General features: G+C 37.2%; 1 protein-coding gene across 4 annotated transcripts in view; it reads left to right on the forward strand.

The window, feature by feature from the left end:
- Window positions 1-23,334, forward strand: part of RNGTT (RNA guanylyltransferase and 5'-phosphatase) — a 200,984-nt gene that overhangs the window by 167,881 nt on the left and 9,769 nt on the right. For 3 of the 4 annotated variants that reach the window (XM_089530762.1, XM_089530763.1, XM_089530764.1), the window contains one exon: window positions 12,512-12,578. The exons of the other annotated variant lie outside the window; for it this stretch is intronic. In XM_089530762.1, the coding sequence (XP_089386888.1) occupies window positions 12,512-12,578 (67 nt within the window). The remainder of the gene's footprint in view (window positions 1-12,511; window positions 12,579-23,334) is intronic. 4 annotated transcript variants of the gene reach the window in all.

Genomic DNA, 23,334 nt, shown 5'->3' on the forward strand with positions numbered 1-23,334 from the left:
TAAAAGCCACAGAAATGGCACACAGATCCAACTCTTCCTTTGGCTATAGTAACACCAATGTGTATGCTTTTGCTTCTCACATAGGCAGTTAAATAATCTATGCCTGCTATGAAGCCTGAGAAGCTTGTCCAGTGATGAAAAGAAACACCATAGCAGTGAGCCATGGGTTCACATTTTAGCAACCATTTCTTTAGCATTTTTATTAACTCCAGCTGTGTGTAATACATCAGAAAGAGGCAGTAAAGAGTAATACCAAATAAGTCTTGAATAATTTTGCATTTTTGAAATAAGTTATAATAATTTTAGGCACATTGAACCAAAGATGGATAGCTGGAGGACAATGATCCCCCCCCCCTCCTCCAGTATGGAAGGGGTACTTCAATTATCATAGCTGGAGGGATTATATGCTGCAAAAATATAAACATCTTCAACATATTTTCAAAAGTATATCAATCTGTTCTGTTGCAGGTGAAATAAACATGTTTTGTGTTACAGATTGAAAAGCAATCAGAAGATATAATGTAACACATATAACGTAATATAATGTAATATAACAGCCTTTCTAAAAATCTTTTAAAAAGTGTAAAGGGTGTGATTTGCAAATGACAATAGCAATAGAAATTTAACATTAGAGGGAAAGATAAATTGGCAGATTATGGAAACGAAGTAATGTATGAATGCAGAGAGTATAAGAAAGTGATTGAAGGTTAGAGTAAGTGAATTGAGAAGAGTAAGTGAAGTGAAGAGTAATGAATTGGGTGAATGAGAAGTTTTGAAATGGAATAAAAGTATGAGAAGATGAGGAGGAAAATGAGAGAAGGAAGGGAAGAAGAAGATAGGGAAGAATGGGGATTTGTAGAAGAATCTAACAGAGAAGGGAATAAAGGAAGACATTAAGTTGATGGACTAGAAAGAAGAATTAGAGGACGGCCATCATCGTCAGTTGGAATAGTTCACATAATTAGAGTGTTTAATTGTAAGAATGTAGGTCTGAAAATAGGTTTGTGTAAAATATGAGATATGTATGATGTGGTAAATTCCCTTGTAATGATCATTGTTATGATTGTGTTGTATTTTTAAATTTAATGAAAAAATTATTTTAAAAAAAGTGTAATGGTGTTCTAGACATCAATTTTTGCTGTGCTAAATGTAGTTTTAGGTTTAAAAAGTTGTAGATATTGAAGCTGAGGCAGTTTTCCACTGATTACTTTGCAGAAGACAATCTAAGCCCTGGTGGCGCAGTGGTTAAATGCCTGTACTGCAGCCATTCACTCAAAACCACAAGGTTGCGAGTTCAAGACCAGCAAAAGGGTCCAAGCTTGACTCAGGCTTGCATCCTTCCGAGGTCGCTAAAATGAGTACCCAGACTGTTGGGGGCAAATTAGCTTACTTGCTAATTAGCTTACTTGCTGTTCACCGCTATGATCTTTGGAATAGCGATATATAAATAAAACAAATTATTATTATTATTATTATTATTATTATTATTATTATTATTATTAACTTGGTACCAGTAGAGCTGAAACACAAGCAATGGATACATAATCCACTCAAATTTGAACTAAAATCTGCCAAGAGATATGAAAAACAAAACAATGGCCTACAAATTTGAAATGTTCAATTTGGGTCCCAGAAAATGTTCCATGGTTAAGAACTTCAACATTCAATTTCCTGGAACAGATGAAGAGCTTGTGTGAGGTGCCAGGTATAGACCACAGGAGAACAAAGAAGACTATCCCTTTCCATGTTGCCCTTAGCACTTGCTGATCTAAAGTCTTTTAATCATAGAATTTGTGACACTATCATACTCTAATCCTGAAGAAATGCAATGTTTCTTACTGCTGTTAGTAGTTTTTAAAGAGCTAGATGAAAAGTGTACTGTTTGTTATTTTTTCATGTAACTGGACATTGTCTCGGGGACCCTGATGAGTCAAGTGGCGCTAAATGTCTGGGTAACGAGGGATTTCATCTCAGCCTTCATTTTATCCTTAAATATTGTGTTGAGATATGTTTATCTTAAACAAAATAATTTATTTTTAAAAACATAATGCCATACAAAAACAACAGCAGAATACATGCCAGGGAACATGCTGAGATATATAGATTCCCTTTTAGAAATAATTATTACTTCCTTTGTGTAGTAGCAGACAAGAACAATAAGGCATACTTGTTTAGTGTACTTTTCTAATAACTCAGTGAAGCCAAAAGAATGACTGAAGAGAATTAAAGCCTTTAGGGGAAACCCTTGTTGTTGTATGCGTTCAAGTCAATTCTGACTTATGGTGGCCCTAAGGTGAACCTATCACAGCGTTTTCTTGGAAACATTTTTTCAGAGGAGGCTTGCCATTGTCATCCTCTGAGACTGAGAGCATGTCACTGGGCTAAAGTCAACCAGTGGGATTTATGGCTGAGTTTGGAATCGAACTCTACTTTCTAGAGTCATAGTTCAACACTCAAACCATTGCACCACACTGGCTCTTACCTTGATTATAATTGACTTAGCTTTTAAGGCCGGGAAATAAAAGTAGATCCATTTTAAGGCAGGCAAATGAGAGTAGAACATCTCCCAAATCTGCAGACTTTTGTTATCAAGAAGTACTTTGTTCTGGTCTCATTCTAATTTGTGTTTCTACCAAGTCACCAGCCTTTCATATCAAGGCTGCATATCTACTGTCTCCTTTGTTTCCCCCATCCCAAGCGTGCTCCACCCTCCACTGCCTGCTTTGTCACCACTACAACATAAATAATCTAATTACCTCTAATCAGGAGCTGCTATGGCAAGGGTTTCACCTTTTGGCAAATATTTTGCTTTGGAACAATTCTGGACATTATCTGTCCTATTTAAATATGAACAAGTAGGAACAAATATGTTTAGTTATAATAAACAAAGTATAATGTACCCAAAGCCTCATTGCAGGCTCTGCAGTGATTGCATTAGTTCTGCATTTACCACAGAAATATTATTCACAATTGTAAATCTCGTGGTGTAAAGAACTGTCACCATGAGCAGTTCTGTGAATATAATTAACCAAACCTATAGATCTCAGGCTTCACTGCTGTTTACATTTGATGTTTTCTTTGTAAACAAGATGGTTCCCTCTTAAGAATATAATCAACCATGAAGAAAATTGTATTTACGTTTGTTTAATGCAGGGCTAAATTTGGCCTTACATGTTTTAAATGAGGAATGTAGAATCCTTTGCTCCAGTAGTGCAAAACGAATTGGAATGCAGAATGTTGTGAATGCCTTCAAAGGTTGATTACCTATGCAACTCACTGGGAAGACAGTGCTGCCTTCTAATCGGCCAAATAAAATATGTGTTATTCTCATGTTGAATAATTCTTAAGCAAAACTAAAGCGAGAGAAAATGTTACAGTGCAAGTTACGTCTTTGGAGTGAGGTTTGAAGGTGGCAAGGCAATTGCTTTAGTGGAATTTTTGATCATGAATAATTTAAGTTAAAGAAATATTCTCTGTCAAGTAAAATGAGGCCATTATTGTTCAAACTGAATCATCTGCTATCAGGCATTGTCTGATCAACTTATTTTTTGTTTGGTTGCATCTAGAGAATTTTAGCTTAACTGCTATAGCAATTTTGCAGAAGAAAGAATGGGTGAAGAAAGCCATTGGCTTGGGTCCCAGGAAATGCCCTCCCAAATAAACCGGTAGTACCATAATGTGAGGAGGTTCTAGTTGCTTTCCTTTGCTGAAATAAGATTAGCATATAGTAAGAGTAACACTAGTTTGGCATTGACAGCTTGGTTGTGGAATGCTATCATCATGACGCCTCTTGCCTTTAGTAACCAGGGGTAGGCAGCCTTTTTGAGCCGGGGCCGGGTTGGTGTCCCCCAGACAACCGGGGGGGGGGGGGGCGGGCAAAAATAAATAATTAAATAATATAGGGCAACATTTGCAAATGCAGGACACTTTTTTTAAATGGAGGACATGCGAAAATTTTTGATGATTTTTAAAAAATGTTAATATAAATGCATGTTTCTTAGGCATGATCAAAATGGAGGACATTTGGGCATTATTCCTAGACAGATGGCAGAAATGTACTTCCCTTTCTGGCCAACCCCCCCATTCCAAACAGCACATTTGGGCATTGAACATGGCTTTACTTAAGATGGCCTCTTGCATATTTCAGAGGCTTATTGCATAACCAAACTCTTTGGGTTTCACACTGAACATGGGTTCACATGGCTATGCATATTGAACATGTCAAGGTGGTCTCATAAGTGATTTGCCCTCGGGTTCAACTGTACTTCTCAGAAGTGTGTACTTGGTCAAGGGATTGTGGTTTTTCTTCACTGCGCATGAGTTTGTAAAAATCACAGCAACTTACATTGGCCATGCCTCTGAAGCTGGCTCATATCACCATCACCATCACCATTGTTAAAACAAAGCAGACTTGTAAAAATGGAATGGAAATCCTCCTCCTCCTCCTCCTCCTCCTCCTGCTCCTTCCTTCCTTCCTCCCTCCTCCTCTTCCTCCTTCCTTCCTTCCTCCCTCCTCCTCCTTTCTCCCTCCTCCTCCTCCCTGTGCGCTTCCGCGAGAGGCCAATGGCCCCGCGCGCTTGCCCAACAGGCCAAAGGCCCCATGGGGCCTTTGGCGGCGGGCAAGGTGGCGGCAATTGATGGCAGGACTGAACTGGGATCAAACATTGATTGGATTGGGGACTGTAGCCAAGGAATTAGGAAAAAAGACTAGGAATGGGGAAAGTAGCTATGAAAGAACTAGAAAAAAAATCCTAAACAGTAAAGACATACAACTAAGCACTAAATTAAGAATAACAGATAGTATTCCCCATAACCAAGTATGGATGTGAGAGCTGGACAGTAAAATAAAATGGACAAGAAAAAAAATAAAGTAATTTGAGATGTGGTGCTGGATTAGAGTGCTGAGGATACCATAGACAGCCCCCCCCCCAAAAAAAAAAAGAACAACAAGAAACAAATAAATGGGGCCTAGAACAGATGAAGCCAGAATTCTTCCTGGAAGACAGGATTACAAAACTAAGGCTGTTGTGTTTTGGCCACATTATGAGAAGGCATGACTCACTTGAAAATACAGTAATGCTAGGAAAGTTGGAAGGCAGCAGAAAGAAAGGGAGGTCACACACACCAAATGTAAAGAGATCTTGTAGCACCTTTAAGACTAACTGAAATAAAGAAGCTGGCAGCATGAGCATTCATAGACTTCAGTCTGCTTCCTCAGATGCATATAATGGAGTGGAATCCAGGGACAGACACTCCACTATATGCATCTGAGGAAGTAGACTGAAGTCTACGAAGGCTCATGTTGCCAACTTCTTTATTTCATTTAGTCTCAAAGGTGATACAAGATCTCTCTAAATACTGATTCTACACACTAACACAACTATATTTTTGAATTCCCACACCAGATGGGTAGACTGAATTCGGGAGGTTGTGGGCATGAATCTACAAGACTTAAGCAGAGCAGTGGAGGACTGGGCAGCTTGGAGATATCTCATCCATGAGCCAGGGCCAACTTTGGGGCAGTTAACAACAACAACGCCCCTTATGGCTGGAATCAGACTGGAACCACCAGATCAGTGTCCAAACTGGCTGAGGACAGCATGGGCTATCTAGCTCATTTGTAGAGGCCCTAGGTGAGGGCACATTTACAAATCTACTTTAGAGGCAAGTGAAATATTTTCATCTTGACATGTCAGTGAAGGTAAATCAGTTTTCATGTTTGGGGCATTTTTTTTGGCCAATTAAATGAATAGTTCTATTATTTCTGTTTTTTAAAAAATATTTTATATGATGTTTTCATAAAACTGTTCATGGGCCTTTTGACTGAAAATACAAGGTAGAAATGGAAAACAAACAAACCAACCAACAAACCATTGTGTCTTCCATTTGCCTCACTGGTCCCTTCCAGTAGTAAACAGTAAATAGTTCACATTTCTGCTGTCTTAGTGTTAATGGATTAAACTAAACATAGATCACAAATACAGTTCATAATTCTTGATAGGTAAGTAGGTAAAAGCTAAAATAATAGACTGTAGACAGATCTAAGGCTTCATTCTCATGCACATGAATCTGTGATAAGGCTATGAGTGGAAGGGAGCTAGAATAATATTTATATTAAAACCAGGAGAGGATCCTAAATTTTTAATTTACCTATAGACTTGTCATACTACTCAACAAAGATAAAAAAAATTATTTACATCAGTTGTGGCCGAAACATTGAATAAATTTCCAGTGATTAATATTCATCTGGATGAAGCAGATTTTGTACCAAGAAGGACTATAGCCAATTCAGTAAGAAGAGTTCTAAATATTATGTTTGAATATAAATCTAGAAAAACCCCAGTGGCTATAATTTCATTAGATGCCATGAAATCTTTTAATCGTCTTGAACATAGGTATTCATTAGAATTTAAAAAACAACAACATGGAGGACAGATTTATAGTTATTACTAAAAGTTTTGCAAAGATGCAAAAGCAATAGTGTATGTGAATAGAATAGATTCTGAAATATTTCCTCTACTCAAAGGAACTCAGGAGGGGTGCCCACTTTTCTCCCATACTATTTGCATTAGTGATAGAATCCTTAGTAGAGCTAATAAGAGAGCTCCAAATCCAAGGTGTAAAGTTGAGGAAGATTAATCATAAAATAAATCTCTTTGCTTATGATGATTTGCTATTATTATCTAATCCATTGAAAGATAAAGGGAAAGTGATAAATATACTAAAGGAATTTTAGGAACATACAGGATCATCTGGAGCTGAAGGGGATATCCAATAAGTTTTTCTGGATTTAAATATCTAGGTATTCTCTTGACAAAAATGTGCCACATATGGTCTATAGAAATTATAAAATTATATATCACCATGCTTGGAAAAAAATTAAAGAATGGATCAAACTGCAGCTATCATTATTAGGCAGATTAGCAGCTGTTAAAGCACATATCCTACCCACATTCCTATTCTTATTTAGAATATTCCCTCTAGCACCATAAAGTAAAAAATTTAAGGAATGGCAAAAATAGACTGAGAAGTTTATAGCAGGGGTGAAATCTCTAAGGTTTGGGAATAACTCTAAATATGTTCATTCATTAAGAGAGGGCAGGACAATACCAAATTTGGAATTATACTATAAAGCTTTTCAGTTAGCGAAATTAGAAAAATTTGTTGAGGACAATAATTTAAACCCCTGGATACAGCTTCAAAGAAGTATAGTACCAAAAGTTACCATGGCCAGTATATTTTCTGATAAAATATGGAAGCTGAGAGAAAAAACTAGACAGTCTGTTTACCGGAGAGCTGCTTAATATTCTGTTTAAATATAAGAAATTATTAGCCCCATCCCCTTCACCTGTTTGTCCATTTTCAGAACACCATGAAGCTAAATACAATAAATTTAAAGGATAGAAAGAGAAGGGGATTTACAAAATAATTTATTTATTTTCTATGGGGAGCCCATTCAATTAGAACAACTGAAAGACAGACTGAATCCAATAAGCGCATCTTGGTGACAATTAATGCAAATAAATACATTTCACACAAATATGATTGAGTTTTTTTGGTATTACATGGAGGCCTTTTGTTATTTTTATATGTCAAAGTAATGGTGAATTTAATCCACCAAACTACCAAGTTAAATTTAGGATTAATAATTAAATAAATACTATTAGAATAATATGTAAAGAAATAGAATGGAAATTGCAGGTGTAAGAAATTTAACAGAGGCTGCATTTGCACTGCAGAAATAACCCTGTTTGACACCACTTTAATTACCATGGCTCAATGCCATGGAATTCTGGGATTTCTAGTTTGTTGTGGCACCATAGCTCTCTGACACAGAAGGCTAAAATGAGTCACAAAACTACACTTCCCAGCATTCCACAGCTTTGAGCCACAACAATTAAAGTGACGTCACTTACTTAGGACTCTTGTTCCAAAATAACACCTGCCATAATGACATGTCACAGCACAACGTTGGCTTTCACTTTGGCACAGCAGTGGCAAGGGAACAGTGGCCAAGATGGGCCAGAGCCTTGGGAAAGAAAGAAAGAAAAAATATATGCTATAGCAAATTAACACAATGACATGTATGACAAGTGCTACTTATACTGAGTGAGCTGACAAAGGTATTGTCAAGACTAATATTTTGCAAGGGTAGCATTTGAAGAAGCTGTGCAAGGTGTTGTGTTGGAATAATAATTTTCCTTTGCTTACACAAAGGACAGGGCTATAGATTTGTTTTGTTTTTAAAAAAATCATCGTAACATTGCAGTCAAGATCTTTACTCATTTTGGAGTGTGTATGCATAACATTTTTCATTTTAGCCCTTTCATTTCTCACCTTGATGCATCTGCACTGAGGAGATAAGGGTGTGGATTGGAAAATGTGAACCATAAAGGATATCGGAAGAGATCATCATGAATTAAATAATGAATTATGGGGAGCAGGAGGAAAGAACAATGTTAAACTATACTGCTAAGTTATTGAAATAATACAATTATTTAAGAAGAATGGATAGCACAGTGCTGTCATCTATCACTGTTACATTTCTGTAGTCTGAAAAACAAATGTTTTCATCTTTCAAATATTGTTTTTCAAAGCTAATCTTAATTATCTTGTTTATAAAGAAACAGGCATAGGAATGTAATTTGCCAGTCTAAAGTCATATAAAAATATTGCAAAAGAACCACAGATAGTTCCAGGAACTTCTATCCCCACTAGGCTGAAGACAAAAACACCTTTGCAAGAGATGAAATGGAAGGAGAAAATAGAGACTTCACAGTTGGTGGGAATGCGGGTAGTCTAATAGCAGTGGCTGTTAGACTGGATAATCGTCTCCCAAAGGAATGAGAAAAGATCAATTATTTGAATAATTTATGAATAAGCTGGACAAAATATTCACCACACTATAAGGAAACTGGCAGTTCTGGGTAAAGGCATGTTACACTATTTATAAAGGTGTCTTTTTCATTTTTATTACACATTATAACTGTGTACATGAAATAGTGTTTGGTGCTCTGGCTGTGTCCTCAGGATTAGTCAACTGATATGTATCTGCAGATAAATACTGTAAATTGCAATATTTAATGAAAACAAAAAGTTCTCTAGGGGAAAAAACAACAACTTGATATTTTCCCTTAATAATAATTCAAACGGATTTTCTTCCTGTTAATAGCTTGTAACTTTCTGGGGATGTATTTACATAAATAAGAAACACCTGTACAACATTGTGATAAAAAAGATACTTCTGTTTGCTTTAGTCTTGACCCTGAATTAATCTCAATACCTTATCGGAATGATCAATCATTGTGATTCGTAGGGAAACCTCATATTTTCTTTTTCTTGTGGTCTTGTAATATTGTGCTTTGTAATGCTGAATAAGTAGTGATGAAAAAGGAGGACTATTTATCACATAGGAATAATATGTGCTTCCTATAAAATACCACAATTTCAGTTCAGATCTTAATTTTTTGAAATGCCGCGATTCCAAACATGATTGAATATTTGCTTTTGAGTGTTCGCATGTGACTGTTGGTGTTTCTTTAGTTAAAAATAAAACTGATAATTTGTACTTCTGCCATCTAGAGAGGCAGAATTTCAATCGAACCCTTCCAAAAAAGTATGGATGTGGCTATTTCTTTGCTATGTCTATTTTGTCATGAATTATTATGAAAGTCATTTCATGCTGTAGGTAAATGTCTGATATAGAATGAATGTGCTCATGCTCAGTATATAATTATGGTTAGCATCCTGTTAGAGGCATACATATTTATAAGTTATGTCTATGTACCTCTGTTTTTGACTATTGCAGAGATGGGTAGCTACCAACGCCTTCTCTGGGACCTATTATATAGCTGCTAAAGCCCCTCACCCATAACCACGTATGCCTGGAAGAGAGTAAGGGAGTTTGCAAAAGTGGCTGTGGCTGGCTATGTCCCTGTAGTACAATGATTCTCAAAATGGGTTGTACCACCCTCTGGAGTGGTGGAAAGATCAGGGGGGCAGTGAGGAAAAGGAGGGTGGAAGGAGATCGTTAGGAGGACATAGGAACAAAGTGGTTTTTTTTTTTTTTACAAACTCTGTGTGATAAAATTAAATTTACAAACTCTGGGGGGCAGAGCTGTATCGGTCCCACATGGCTCCCCCTCAGGGGCCCTGGAAGACATCATCTTGGTCCCAGTAAGAAAACAAGAACTTCACAGCCATAGTATGGGTGGCAGAGGAAGGAACAAGAGCCATTTTACACCTCACTCCTGGGCAGCAAAATATCATGGGCCAGACCAGCTGGATTTCTGCCTGCCTTTGCCCAGCATAGGGCCAGACTCAGACTTTTGTCATGGGTGGAAAAACCCAGCACCAAAACTGCCAAAGTGACCCACTCAAGTGGCTCAAGTCTCTTCAGGGCCTGAGACGGCAAAAAACCAAAAACCAAAACCATTCCTCCTATGGCCTCTTGTTCTTTCTACCCACATGGGAGGAAAAGGGAAGGTGGGCCAAGACTTGCTTTCTGATTCCCTGCCACTAGGAGACCCCACCGGCCCTCTCACCTGCACAGAGCCCCCTCTGCTCAGGGGTGCCCTGGCCAATCCCATCGTGCCACCGCTGGCTATTCTCCCTCAAAATATTCCAGTCTGTTTTTTGTTGCCAGATCTTTTAGTGAAGCCTCATAATTGGTGTTTCTGATAGGAAATGGGAATGGTGGAGAATGAACTTATTTCACTCTAAAATGAAATTGAGTTGAGGCCAAATTTTAGAAAACCATATCAGAATTTATGGTTGCAACCCATAATAATAATAATAATAATAATAATAATAATAATAATAATAATAATAATCTGCCTGCTACCCTGAACTGTAGAGCAACGTCAAGATGTACTTTATTGCCTTCCCAACATTGTATTTAGTAGAACTTCAGTGCAGTCACCCAGCTTCTTTCCAAGCAAGGAAAGAGACTGAAAATGGCTGAATGGAGGGATCTAAGACTTCTTAGTGCCTTTCAGCCTCATGTTGAAAAACAAATATTCCTGCACCAAGCACATCTATCCCATTAAAGCTATGAAGGCAATGTTTTACAGATGAAATGTGAATTTGTTTTTCAAACTGTTAAAAACATTAAATTATTTTGCAAAGTTCAGTTTTATCTGTGAAATATACATGCCTGTTTAACTTTATAGTGCTAGATTAGTTGGTTTGAATTTGTAGTAGAACAGTACCCTAATATCAAGAAATACAGTAGGCGGGGAAGGGCACTAGGTTTGTCATTCAAGAGAAAAGTGGGTGGCAGCCTGAAAAGGTTTGGGGACCTTCACTGTAGTAAGACAAGTAATCCACTGAAGTATGCTAGATTCTGAGACTCTTATCATACCTCAGTGGTTCGTGTAATTCTTTCTCAATCTTCCCCACCTCCAAACAAGAATGGCCATGGTGAAGAGAGACCTCAGTGGCAATATTGCCAGGATATGCTAAAGAGCTCAGGTTAGCATTGTTCGGCATGGTGAAACTACTACACTATACTGAGCCATGCAGTGTTTCAGCCATTGTTTGGAGTACAATAAACTTATAATATATGTCAATTGTAATGTTCAGTTACCACATGTGTACATGTATTGGTGGGAGATTCCGATTCAGATAATACCAATAAAGTTATTCTTCATTTGTACACCAATACACCAAAGATAGGAGTAGATACTAGCTATGTTTAATATCTGTCAATTAAGCAAACCCTGGTTAGTCTGTAGACATTCTTGGACTGTAGTTTTGAGTATTGGCTATCCTGGCTAAGGTTGATGGGACTTGCAATACAACAACATTGGGAGGACTGTGCTTTGCCAACCCCCAGTGTATATCTTTAGTTTGTAAACACTGTTTTAATAGTATATCTAGATGAGATGGCCACTATTTTCTGTAAATACTGATCTGCTTGATCCAGAATGGAAAAGTGGGTGTACTGTTTTAACAACAAAAGGAACATATTTGTGATTGCAGATACTACATCCCCCCTTAACCCCCCTTAGCTCTTCTTCCTAAGAATATTTTCCAGTTGAGGTTATTTTGATATTTAGAAAAAAGTTGGCTCAGCAGAAGAAATACAAGGAAAGAAGGAGTAAGTGATGGGAGAGTCTGAATTTCTCACCTAACTGAAGGTTTAATTCTGTTCCTTTTGATTTTAATTCTGCTTTTAATTTTGCTGTTATATGGAGTTAGATGGGTAGGTTTAAAATACTTGTTTACTGATTTTTAAGGCAAAGTCTACCCAAGGCAGTTCACAAAGTAAAAAATAAAAATAGTAAAACATAAAATATAATCTATTGAAGCAACATAAAACATTTCGAGCAGCCATAACCATGTAGACCCATTGTAGCATAAAAGATTGGCTTATGTTCAATTGCTCTGCTAACTCCTGAATGAACCAGTTGTTTTTTTAATACATACTTAGTTTCGTAGCAAGACACATACCTATATAAAAGGAATGTGTGGTGCATAGAGATTTCTTAAAAGGCATTTTCTTTTTTAGGCTTCTCCCACAGAATGTTGGATTTCTTTATGTTGGAAGTTTAGATAGACCATTTGCACAAATTAAGGTAAGAGTACTTAACATTGTACATCTCTGTTTTGGTAAAATTATGTTGCTGGTGATGTTGGCATAATGAAATCTAGGCTTGTGTACCTTTAATGGTTGTGTAGAAAGGGGAATTGCAACAGAAGCTGCTTGTTATTTGTTGGTGTGACAAGCAACACCTGTCGAGATTCTCTCTTCTAAATAACCATTAAAGGTACAGGAACCTTCTCCAGTTTTCATTCTGGCAGCCCTATTTGCTGGCATTGTTTTACTTTTGTTACTCAGCCCCAAAATATTTACAGTAAGATGGGAAATAAGCAACTTACGTATGTAAGAGGGTGTTTGATGTTGTACTTTGCTTTCTAAAATCACAGTGTACATTTTCAAACACATTTTATGAAATTGAAGGTAGCACTGATTGAACTTAAGGCATACATTATTTTGTCTTTTCAGAAAATAGGAATAAATATCAAGAAATGTCTCAAGATAAGACTGTTCTGTAAACATCATGAATATGAAATAACTCATTTTACATTAGACAGACTATGTACTGATAGGAAACTTATAGTGCAATCCTGAGCATGTCTATTTAGAAATAAGTCCCTAGGACCTAGAAAAGATGTGCTCACACTTGACTGCTTTCATGACTGAACTTTCTTCCCATTCTCTTCCTCTCAACCCTATGGTCCTCTCTACTACCCAAAAATATCTAAAGAAGGTTTACCAGCCCTCTGAAGCCAATTGTATGGTGTGCAGAAAGGAAGGGGGGATGATACCAACCCCCCATAGGTTGCTTTTGGTAGGAGGAGAGTTATCAGATGATCCACCCCTTTGGTTTCTCATCTTTAAGTTCAGTGTGGCATATGTGTGTATAATTTTGTAGCCTTACTCTAAATCAGCAGCAGGTCTGGAGGCCAATTGTCTGTTCCTAGGACCTGGGGTCTGTAGAGGATGCCAAAAATGCACCCCAACACAAAACCAGAATTGGCTGGAAGTCAACTTCATTTTTAAACAACTAATATTTTGTATATCAAACAATACTGGCATGTGTGTGCAATTTTTTTAAAGGTTAAATTGCTCCTTTTGAAGGCTTCCAGACATGTTAATTCATCTTGAGTGGGAGTCAAAAAGAGGGAATGTGGATGCCCGCAGAAAGAGCCATGGAGAACTGCATTTCCTTACCCAGTCTAAATAATGTTTCCTAATACAATTTGAATGGGATTTTTATTTAGTAAAGAATTTTGCTTAATTTGCCCTCTCTCCTGTGATACTAAAGCAAGTACAATTGCTTTGGGTTGTATTTTTAATGAGAAATAATTGCCCAGCTCTCTCATCCATACAGTACAATAGTGATTTGACATTTGTAAAACATTTTGAGATGTACATCTTTTTGGGTGCTTCAACATATGGATATTTACAAACAATCACGAGCTTTATTGCCTCTGAGTTTTTCAATTCTTGATGGTTTGTACAGCTGAAATCTTGCATGTTGAGACCAATATTGGTTTCTCTGGAAAACATTTTATGATTTTTCTTAGTCTCACTATATATATATATATATATATATATATAGCCACTTTCAAATATAGTGCTGGGTAATCTATGTTGCCTAATACAAAGTCACATAGGGGTGAACAGTGTGGTTATCAGTTTGCAGATGACACCAGATTATTCAATATGGTAAAAACAAATACTGAAGAACTATGGAAAGATAACTCCATGCTATGTAAGTAAATCAAAGTGATGTACACTGATCATCCCCTTCCCCTTCACATATTACTGATGGGGTTTGAACTTGTGATTACTTACAAAGAAAGAGATCATGTGGTTTTAAGAATATACAAAGAGCCAGATTAGATCAGATCAAAGACCTATCTAGTCCAGCCATTTGTTCACACAGTGGCCATTTAGTTACCTATGGGAAAACTGCTAATAAGACATGAATGCAACTGCAACCTTCATCTTGTTCACCCCAACAGCTGACATACAGAGGTGTACTTCATACATATATCAGTTGCTGTGATGTCCAAGATGTAGTGTAGAAGTGATACTGGAGGTGATACATAGCCACCCCTGAATTAAAGCCATCCCTGACCATTGATGAATCTAAAAATTAATTCAATTATCTTTTTAAAGATATCCAAACTGGAAACCACAATCACATTGTGCAACGATGACTGCAACTTTTTAACAATATGATATGTGAAAAAGACTTCTTTTCCTGAATCACCATAGATCCTACTTTTATGAGAGGGGGAAAAGCTTATTGCTATTTCCTTTCTATCTGTTTTGAGTTATGTATCATATACCCAAGATTCCCTTCTTGATCATTCACTGGAAGATCAGAATTTGTCACTCTGTGTATGAAATTGGGATATTTATATTATTTATATATGCCCAATACATACCACTTTACACTGGCCTACATTGAACCACATTTGTCAGGTTCCTGCCCATTGTCCCAGTTTAGAGAAACCCTTTTGGAGCTCTGTGCAATCTGTTTTTCTGCTCACTACTCTAAGTAATTTAGTGTCTTCAGTAAATTTAGCCACCTCATTCAATGATTATGTCAACCCACATATGGCTTTTGTGGAAAGTTAAACACTATGCTAGAAATCATGAGGAGAGGGTGCTGGAAATAAAATTGCCAGTACAATATTGTAATGCCTTATGTGACTCTGCAGTACAATCACACTTAGAATATTCAGATAAAGGAGCTCCTCTGGGAGGACAGTTTGGGACTTTTTTTGTTTAATTCTCTATAGCAAAATCAGTATTACAGCACAAGACTATTTTCCAGGACTGGCATAACCCACAATCTCTTTGCTGTATCACTGCCTTGTCTAATATGGGTATAACAATGATGAATTGGGAACATTTTTTTTAAATGATTAGACTTTCAGGGGAAATGGCAGTTTTCAAATTTGAACTAAAGCAGAAAGATCAAGAACACCTTCTTTGCTGCTACCAATGGGATAACACTGCCCAGTCACAGTTACACTAATTTCCCAGGGTTTTGATTTCTTCAAATGTGGCAGCCATCTTTTCCAATCCAGGAAGACCAATATAATTTTTAAATGAACCAGAAAGTACCTTACTAAGTGAGAGATTGAGTCAATCATTTGTTGTTGTTATATGCCTTCAAATTGACTCTAGCTTATGGTAACTGGATCCTTTGGTATTATTTATTCAGAAGGAGGTATTCTGTTTCTCTAAGGCCAAGAGAGTGTGACTTGTCACCCAGTGGGTTTCCATGACTGAGAAGAGATTTGAATCCTGGTCTCCTTGAGACTGAGTTCAACACTCAAATGACTGTATCACACTGACTCTCCTGTCTCTGTCATTGCTTTGTTTTAATTTATTAATTTAAGTTATTTTACATGCAAACAAACCTGGATAACTGCCCTAATTTTGCATGGTTTGTGGAGGTTCTTTGAATGGCAGCCCTTGCCTCAAAAGAGATTCATCACTGTCATAGAGATGGTTGTTTAAAAAACATGCCCAAGGGAACTTTGGGTCAGTAATCATGTCCTTTAGATATGCTGTGCTTCAGATTGTCATAGCACAGAACTGAAAGTATTTTCATTTGTATGAGGAATGAGCACTCCAGAATCATTTTAAAATTATCTGGCTTCATGAAAAGCCCATGGGCAAAAAAGGGCAAAATATTTTAAAATTTAAGATTAAAGTGATAATTTAACTCCCCAAAATATAATTTGAATCTCATCTAAATGAAAATTACTTCAGACACTATCATTGTGAGCTAAATCTCCACCTAGAATCTGTTTTCACCTGACATGTATATAACTAGGAATTTAATAAAATACATATTTCTTAGTAGCCAGCATTGGTTGTTGAAAATATACCATAATTAGAGATCACATTTGTTCTTTTAGAATACCACAACCCAGATGAGTGACTATAAAACAAATGAAAATATGTGATTAAATCTATCTCTTTTTACTGACGAATGTTCCTATATAGGGAATGTTATGCCTTGGGGAACATGGAGCTGCTATCACACCAATCTGGGGCTTTGTTAGGCATAGAAGTCGGCCCATGCATATTATTACATATGATTATGATAAAATTATGGACTGGAAATTGAAGAGTCATGCTGTTGCATTTTAGACAGCACATTTGTAATAAGCTGTAATAAAGTAAACATTTTGAATGGATATAAGAATAGGCCTTACTTGTGATCACAAATGTGTATTCAATTGAAATGCTTTTGAAGCTCAATTTAACAAAGCAAACACATTTTCTGGCAGTATTAGCATAATTGTTCCCAGTGTTGAATTCTCATTTAAATTTTAAAAACTTGACTAAAGCTAGCTGTTAGGAAGCTAGGCAGAATGGAAAAATACTGTTTCAAGTACAGTGTGCCCTTGTTTTACGTGGGGGATCCGTTCCGGACCCCCCCACGTAAAACAAAAAACACATATGCTCGAGCCCCATTACAAGTAATGGGCTCATGCTCGCGGCGGCATGCGATGGCGGCACATGCCATTGTTTCTTCCAGCGCATGGCAGCAGCACTGAAAGCAGCATATAATGCACCCATGTATGACGCGGGCGCACTGTACATAGCATTTCACTGTTGTATGGCCTGTTAAGTAATACTCTCCAAAATATTCATGTTAGTTATTCCATACTTTGGTCTACGTATCAAATAATTTGCTCCTATGTAGTGACCTTTTAAAGATATATGATCATTTTACATATTTTACACTAGATGCCCTACAATATATAACACAAAGCCACGATTAATATCACACAAAGTCTCATGGGGAGGTTGAAGAGTGCCCCTTGCTCCTTACAGGTACTTCAGCTTATAGGGTCTGCAAACCTGACTTTGCCATACTTATTAATTTCAATTATGTGTACCTTTAAATGTAATGCATGAAATGGGAGACTGGTTGCTAGGCAAATCACAAAATATATGTAAACATAAAGGAGCTAACACTGTTGGAAGAGGGAGGAGTCTGAGTAGGTGCAATGTTTCAGGTAACAAGGACAGCAAGAGATGGGTATGAGGATTTAGGCAATCCTGACTGCTTTGTGTCTGATTTAATTGGTATCTGCACAGAAATGTACATACTATTGCTCTTCCGTAATTTCACAGAAAAGTGTTTGCAGCAACATCTAGTACACGTCTACTCAGAAACAAGGCTTCAGCATGGTGGAAGGCTGTTTTTAAATGGAAGAGTGGCTGTAAATGCACTGCTATTAATGATAGTTAATTTGTAAGGACTACCCTGCCAAGTGTGCCATGGCAACATAGTGGTGTCCTATACCTGTGCTTTTTATTCTAACTTAGATGGGGGACTGACAGTGGATCCCATTCATAATGTTGTCTCGCTCTTAAATTTAGCACACAACTTAGACTTCAGTCCTATACCTCTGTGTCTAGAAGTAAGCTCCACTGCATTCCATGGGACTTAACAACCCAGTGGACATTTATAGGATATTGCTATTAATGAATTTGCTGTCTATGAACTAAGACTGATCAGGGTCAGTAGTGGTCACTTAAATGATACAGAAAAGACAAAAGTAACTTCTCTCCCCCCTTTCATGTTCAAACTAATTGTGATAACTTATTGTTTGAACTGATCAGCAGTTTCTGTTAGGAAAATGCATTTCAGCCATTGTGTTGTCAGATGTTAACAATTTCTGGAAAAATCTGTCTTCCAGATTCCCAGTGAATGGTCAAACAAGTACATAGATTGTTAATAACTACTTAATTGTCATAGTCAAATAGAGCAACCACATAATTTTCTGCTGCCCTCATCCTCCAAGCACGACAAGCATGATAAACTATTACAAAGCCTTGCAGAGATTGCTGGTTTGTGAAAGTTGTTGCCTAGAGTAGAGTCTCTCCCCCTTTCTTTCCCTAGAGCAGGTGGTTCACTCACAGCCCTTTCCTGCTTCAACAGGAATAATGTATATTAATATCATTTTCCTTGGCAGCCACTGCCATTTAATTTTCATTTCCAAGTCATTACGCCGTCTAAAGTTTCTTCCTGTGTTTAAGCATATTCACTGTGGCTTAGAAAAGGATGTTGTATTTTCCTGAGTGTGACTATTATGCTAGCTATGTCCATGGTCATGAAACATCTGTTTGAGAAATGCTTTTCTCACACATAGAGAAGTGTTTAATGTGCTGTACAGAAGAGGATTATGGAAAGTGGAAAGATAGAGCCATCAGGGAGTTAATCATGCAGACAAGATGAGAATGATTTAAAACCTGCTTTGCAATGTCTGTGTGGTTGTGTAGAAACCAATAGCTTCTCAGGATGTCATCATTTCTGCTAGAAAGATAAAGTTCCACTGTTCCTTTTCCAGAAATCAATATAGTTGTCATAATAAAAGCTAAGTAAATTAATGTGGTTCCTCTGGAGGAGGAGGCTTCTGGGTTTTGGATTTTAAAGGGAATGCTTTTAAATAAGAGCAATTATTTAAAATGTAAAAGTTTCATTTAAATAAAAAATAACTTGATCACCATGCCTCAATCAATTAATAGCGAGTTTGTAACATTCCTTCAGAACAAAACAATACCTCTTTCCTTTAGCAGTAGAATTGTTTATACTTATAAAAATCTTATATAGTTATAAAACTGACACTATAGTGATTGACAACATTGATGCTAGTGAAATTGAAATACCCAGTTTTGTTGGTAAAGAAACAATACATCTAAAGTACAGCCTTAGGGATGGTGTAGACTTTTCATTTCTTTGGCTGTTGCACAGCTGAGCTTTTCTCAAATGGTGATGAATACAATTGTAGCATGGGTCTTGTGCAGCAAAATGAAATGTTCTCAACAACTGGAGAACATTTCTAGTTACCATAGTTACTAGAAATTTTGTAGTGGCTGATAAGATACACAGGGTAGTGTGCCTGAAACAAACAGGAAGTTTATTTCCTAAACTGTAAAATAATAAAATGCCTCATAGTAAAACACATCTTGTGATGAAAATATATATATATAAAATATTAGCAAGTATTAGCCTCTGGTTGCCAATTTTTTAAAAAAGAAAATCTAAAAGCCTGAACAGTTTCAGAATTTTAATATCTAAGAAACTCGAGGAACATGCTTGCTAGATGAAAAGCAAGAAACAGTTATTAGTAGGATACCTATTAGAATTACATCCTACAACAGGGAACTGCTACCGGTCCAAAAACAATTCAGCTCTTGGGCATGTCTACACATATCACCACTACTATCCCCACCATAATTACTGCTGCTGCTACTGTTTCTTAGACATATCTTTCTAAAAATAGACTTTCTTGTTGTCACTAGAATACAGAAATGTATTCTATTTTGTATTCACTAGAATACAAATCAATAAAAAATAAAAAATAAGCATGTAGATAGAATTCCCTGTTAATGTAAAACTTAAACCAGTGGTCCTTACTTAATTTGCCTATGTGTATTGTCCATCTGTTCTCCTATTTCTTCTGTCCTGGTCCCTTTTTACATTCCTACAGCCAAAAGATAATAGATATACACAAGTAAGCTTGTCTTCTACTGGATTTGGTTAAATTCTGATGGTATGTTATATATATGCACTACTTTGTTCCTCTTGTGCAGCCAAGCTGTTCTGAGCTTGAGGGAGAAAGGAATATCATATTATGATCTAAAAGACAGATTTGGAAAGTTCACTAATTCATACAGTGGGATAGATTACTTGGTGGCGAATTATATACAACTGTCTTTCATTATTTCAACCTCCATCCTGGAATAGTTGGTTGCAATGGGAAGGAGACAATGACTCATATTAACTTTCTACACTATAACTATTTTATTCACCCATTCTAGTTAGGGAAGGGCAAACTGACAGTTCACTATTTTAGCAGTTTAGTATTTATATTCACATAAATATTTGGCTTACTCTACACTATTAGCTTGTTTTGTTTATTTGGTTTAGTTTGACAGGCAACTTCAGTGAGAATATTACTGTTATTATTATTCATTTATATCCTGCCTTTCTTCCAATAATGGGACTCAAGGCAGCTAACAACATTTTAAAACAATACAGATTAAAAATACTGCAAAAGTTAATTGAACATATAAAAAATACAATTAAACAATCATATATTAAAACTATTAAAAATACTAAAATGCATTAAAAGCCATAAAAATAATTGACCAAGGGTAAATTTTCTGCCCATGAGACATTAATGATATTTCACTAAAACAAAACCTAGATGTGGCTAGAACTCTTTCGTGTTGTTTGTGGGGAGCTGTTTTTATAGGGTGCTGAAGGTTGTGATCTATTTAAGGTGAATTGCCTATCCTGGAGGGTTTCAGGCAAGGCAGTGTATCCTTCAGGGGGAAAGGGGAGAAATATAAAGGTTTATACCTTCCTGCAGGTTGTTTTGAGATAACTCTTATGCCATTATGCTACCTATTTTTCATTATTTAGACACTTTTTTTCTTTTTTTAAGAAACAAAGCATATATGTGTGTTTCTGTTCATGCATTTCCTGGCAGATGGCAAAACTTATTTTCCTTTACCTTGCCCAAGATTCCTGAATCTATGTGTTGCGAGTGTAGAAGTGCATATGTATCAGATATGTTATACATATTATCTTTGTGCTGGTAGCTTGGGATTCTTGATATAAGCACCACCTCCCCCCTTTATAGGCTCTTTGATTGACACATAATAGGTTACTGTGCAGCCATATTGAGCCATTTCACAACTTTTGAGAGCTTAGTCGAGTGCTTTTGGCAGGAGCTCCTCTCATTGTCCTCTTTATATCCCTGTAGATACTTTTTGGCTTTTCCCACATTTTCTTCTTGTTTGCTGCAGCTGCAGCAAGTGGAATAGGAACCTCTTTAAACTCTGATTGTTTTTATTCATCATTGTTGTTTGGCTGACCTCTTTTCAAATTCTTTGCAGTTTTAATTTGATGAGCTACTTTTGTATATCTGCCTGTTACTGCCATATAATCTTTGAGGTCTTTAGCGCCTCAAAACTGTACTTCAGAAGAAACTGAACTGGGAACAAAATTCCAATTACTGACAGCTATTCTTCTGTGTCTGGGAGAAGCTTACACAGTTGGCAGGTGTAAACATTGTCAAGGTTTCAATAAGTAAACTCTTAATTTTAACTCTTTGTCCTCCAAAAGGTATTATAAAAGGCAGTCAACATGCTTCAGATCTTCTCATCAGCAACATTTAGCTCCCTCCATCTATGGCCTTGTTGTTGTTCATAACCTATTTACACTTTTCCTTCTGTCCCCTAATTGGGATTCAAGGCAGCTGCCTTACTGCACATAGCTTCAGTACCAGTGACCAATTGTGATCCACATCTGATTTCATCCATTGCTTCAGTACTGATGGTTGACTTGGACCAATATCATACAACTCTAGCCACCAGTATCTATGCCATCTCCCCTGTCAGAATTGCCCACACAGACAGCACTTCCAATCCCAGCATGCGCCACCTCCCAGAAATGTTCACATTTGAACAAAAATCAGGACAGACCCAAGGAGGAAAATAAGAATGAGGATGGACATTCTGTTTCATCTGATTCTTCACAGTCATCTCCACCTGTTTTCCCAATGTGTTTGAGGAACAATAGGTTTTACAGTTCCAATCCACACAAATGTGATATGATCTCCAGATGCCTTCCCCCACATCTGTACTCTCTTAAAGGTGAAGGTATTTCCCATTGACAAGGTTTTCAAATCGTGTCCAACCATAGGGGGCGGTGCTCATCTGCATTACTAAGCCAAAGGTCCAGCATTGTCAGAGACTACTCTGTGATCATGTGGCCAGCATGATTGCACAGAATGCTGTTTACCTTCCCACCGAAGTGTTACTTATTTATCTACTTGCATTTGCATGCTTTTGAACTGCTAGGCAAAAACTGGAACTAGTAATGGGAGCTCACCCCATAATGCAGCCCCCAGGCCTCGAAATACCAGCCTGCACTCTCCCGCCTCCCCAGTTTCTTTGTTGTCCAAACAAGTTTCAGCGGCTGCCACTGCACCCAAGACACTTCACACAACAGCAAGAAGGACTTCACCATCCTGACATGCTTAACTCAATTAGACAATGTGGAAAATTTGTACCAGTTCCAATTTCTGCAGTATATGTTGACTATTCTCTGGGCAGCTAGGTAGCATTTCAATGGAAAAATCATACAACTCTGAATGGTCCAAATTTTTTCTTAGAATCGTTAGGAATGCTACAGGTTCCTGTTTTGGATTTTTTAAAAGTCTTGCTGTTCTTATCACACCTGGGAGATAAAGATCTGTCAATCTCATCTCTTAAAGTTTGTCTGGCGACTATATATTGGTGCCTCTCCCCCTCTGGACAGTTTCTTCATTCATTGATTATAACATTTGTGAAGAGTTCACAGACTCTTCATCTAACCTCCCTCGCCACTCCACAAGGGTGTCTGTGCTTTGATAGCTTTCTTGGCAAGAGTACTCTTGAGTGATATTTGCAGGGTAGCTGCATGGACAGAGTTTTCCAGTTTTGTGCATTATTACTATTTGGAAGTGAGGGGATGAAGGCCAGTGTTGGCATCAGTTCTGTAATGAAACTGTTCCTGACCTCCATTGAGTATAGCTTGCTAATCTCTTATATGTGTGAGTTACAGAGATTGTGAAGGAGACCATCTTGTTTACCTTCACAACTGTGGGGAGAGAGAGCTGTAGTTTTCATGTGGTCACCTGTGAACTCACATAGTTCTCTCTCCTCCTCTTAATTGTGTCTTGCATTCCTTTTCAGATACTGGTGTGTTGGCCCAGAACACAGGGGGAAGT

The sequence above is a fragment of the Sceloporus occidentalis genome, unplaced genomic scaffold (genome assembly GCF_023333645.1).
Source record: "Sceloporus occidentalis isolate IW3139 unplaced genomic scaffold, rSceOcc1.0.p SCAF_6, whole genome shotgun sequence".
Taxonomy (NCBI): Eukaryota; Metazoa; Chordata; class Lepidosauria; order Squamata; family Phrynosomatidae; genus Sceloporus; species Sceloporus occidentalis.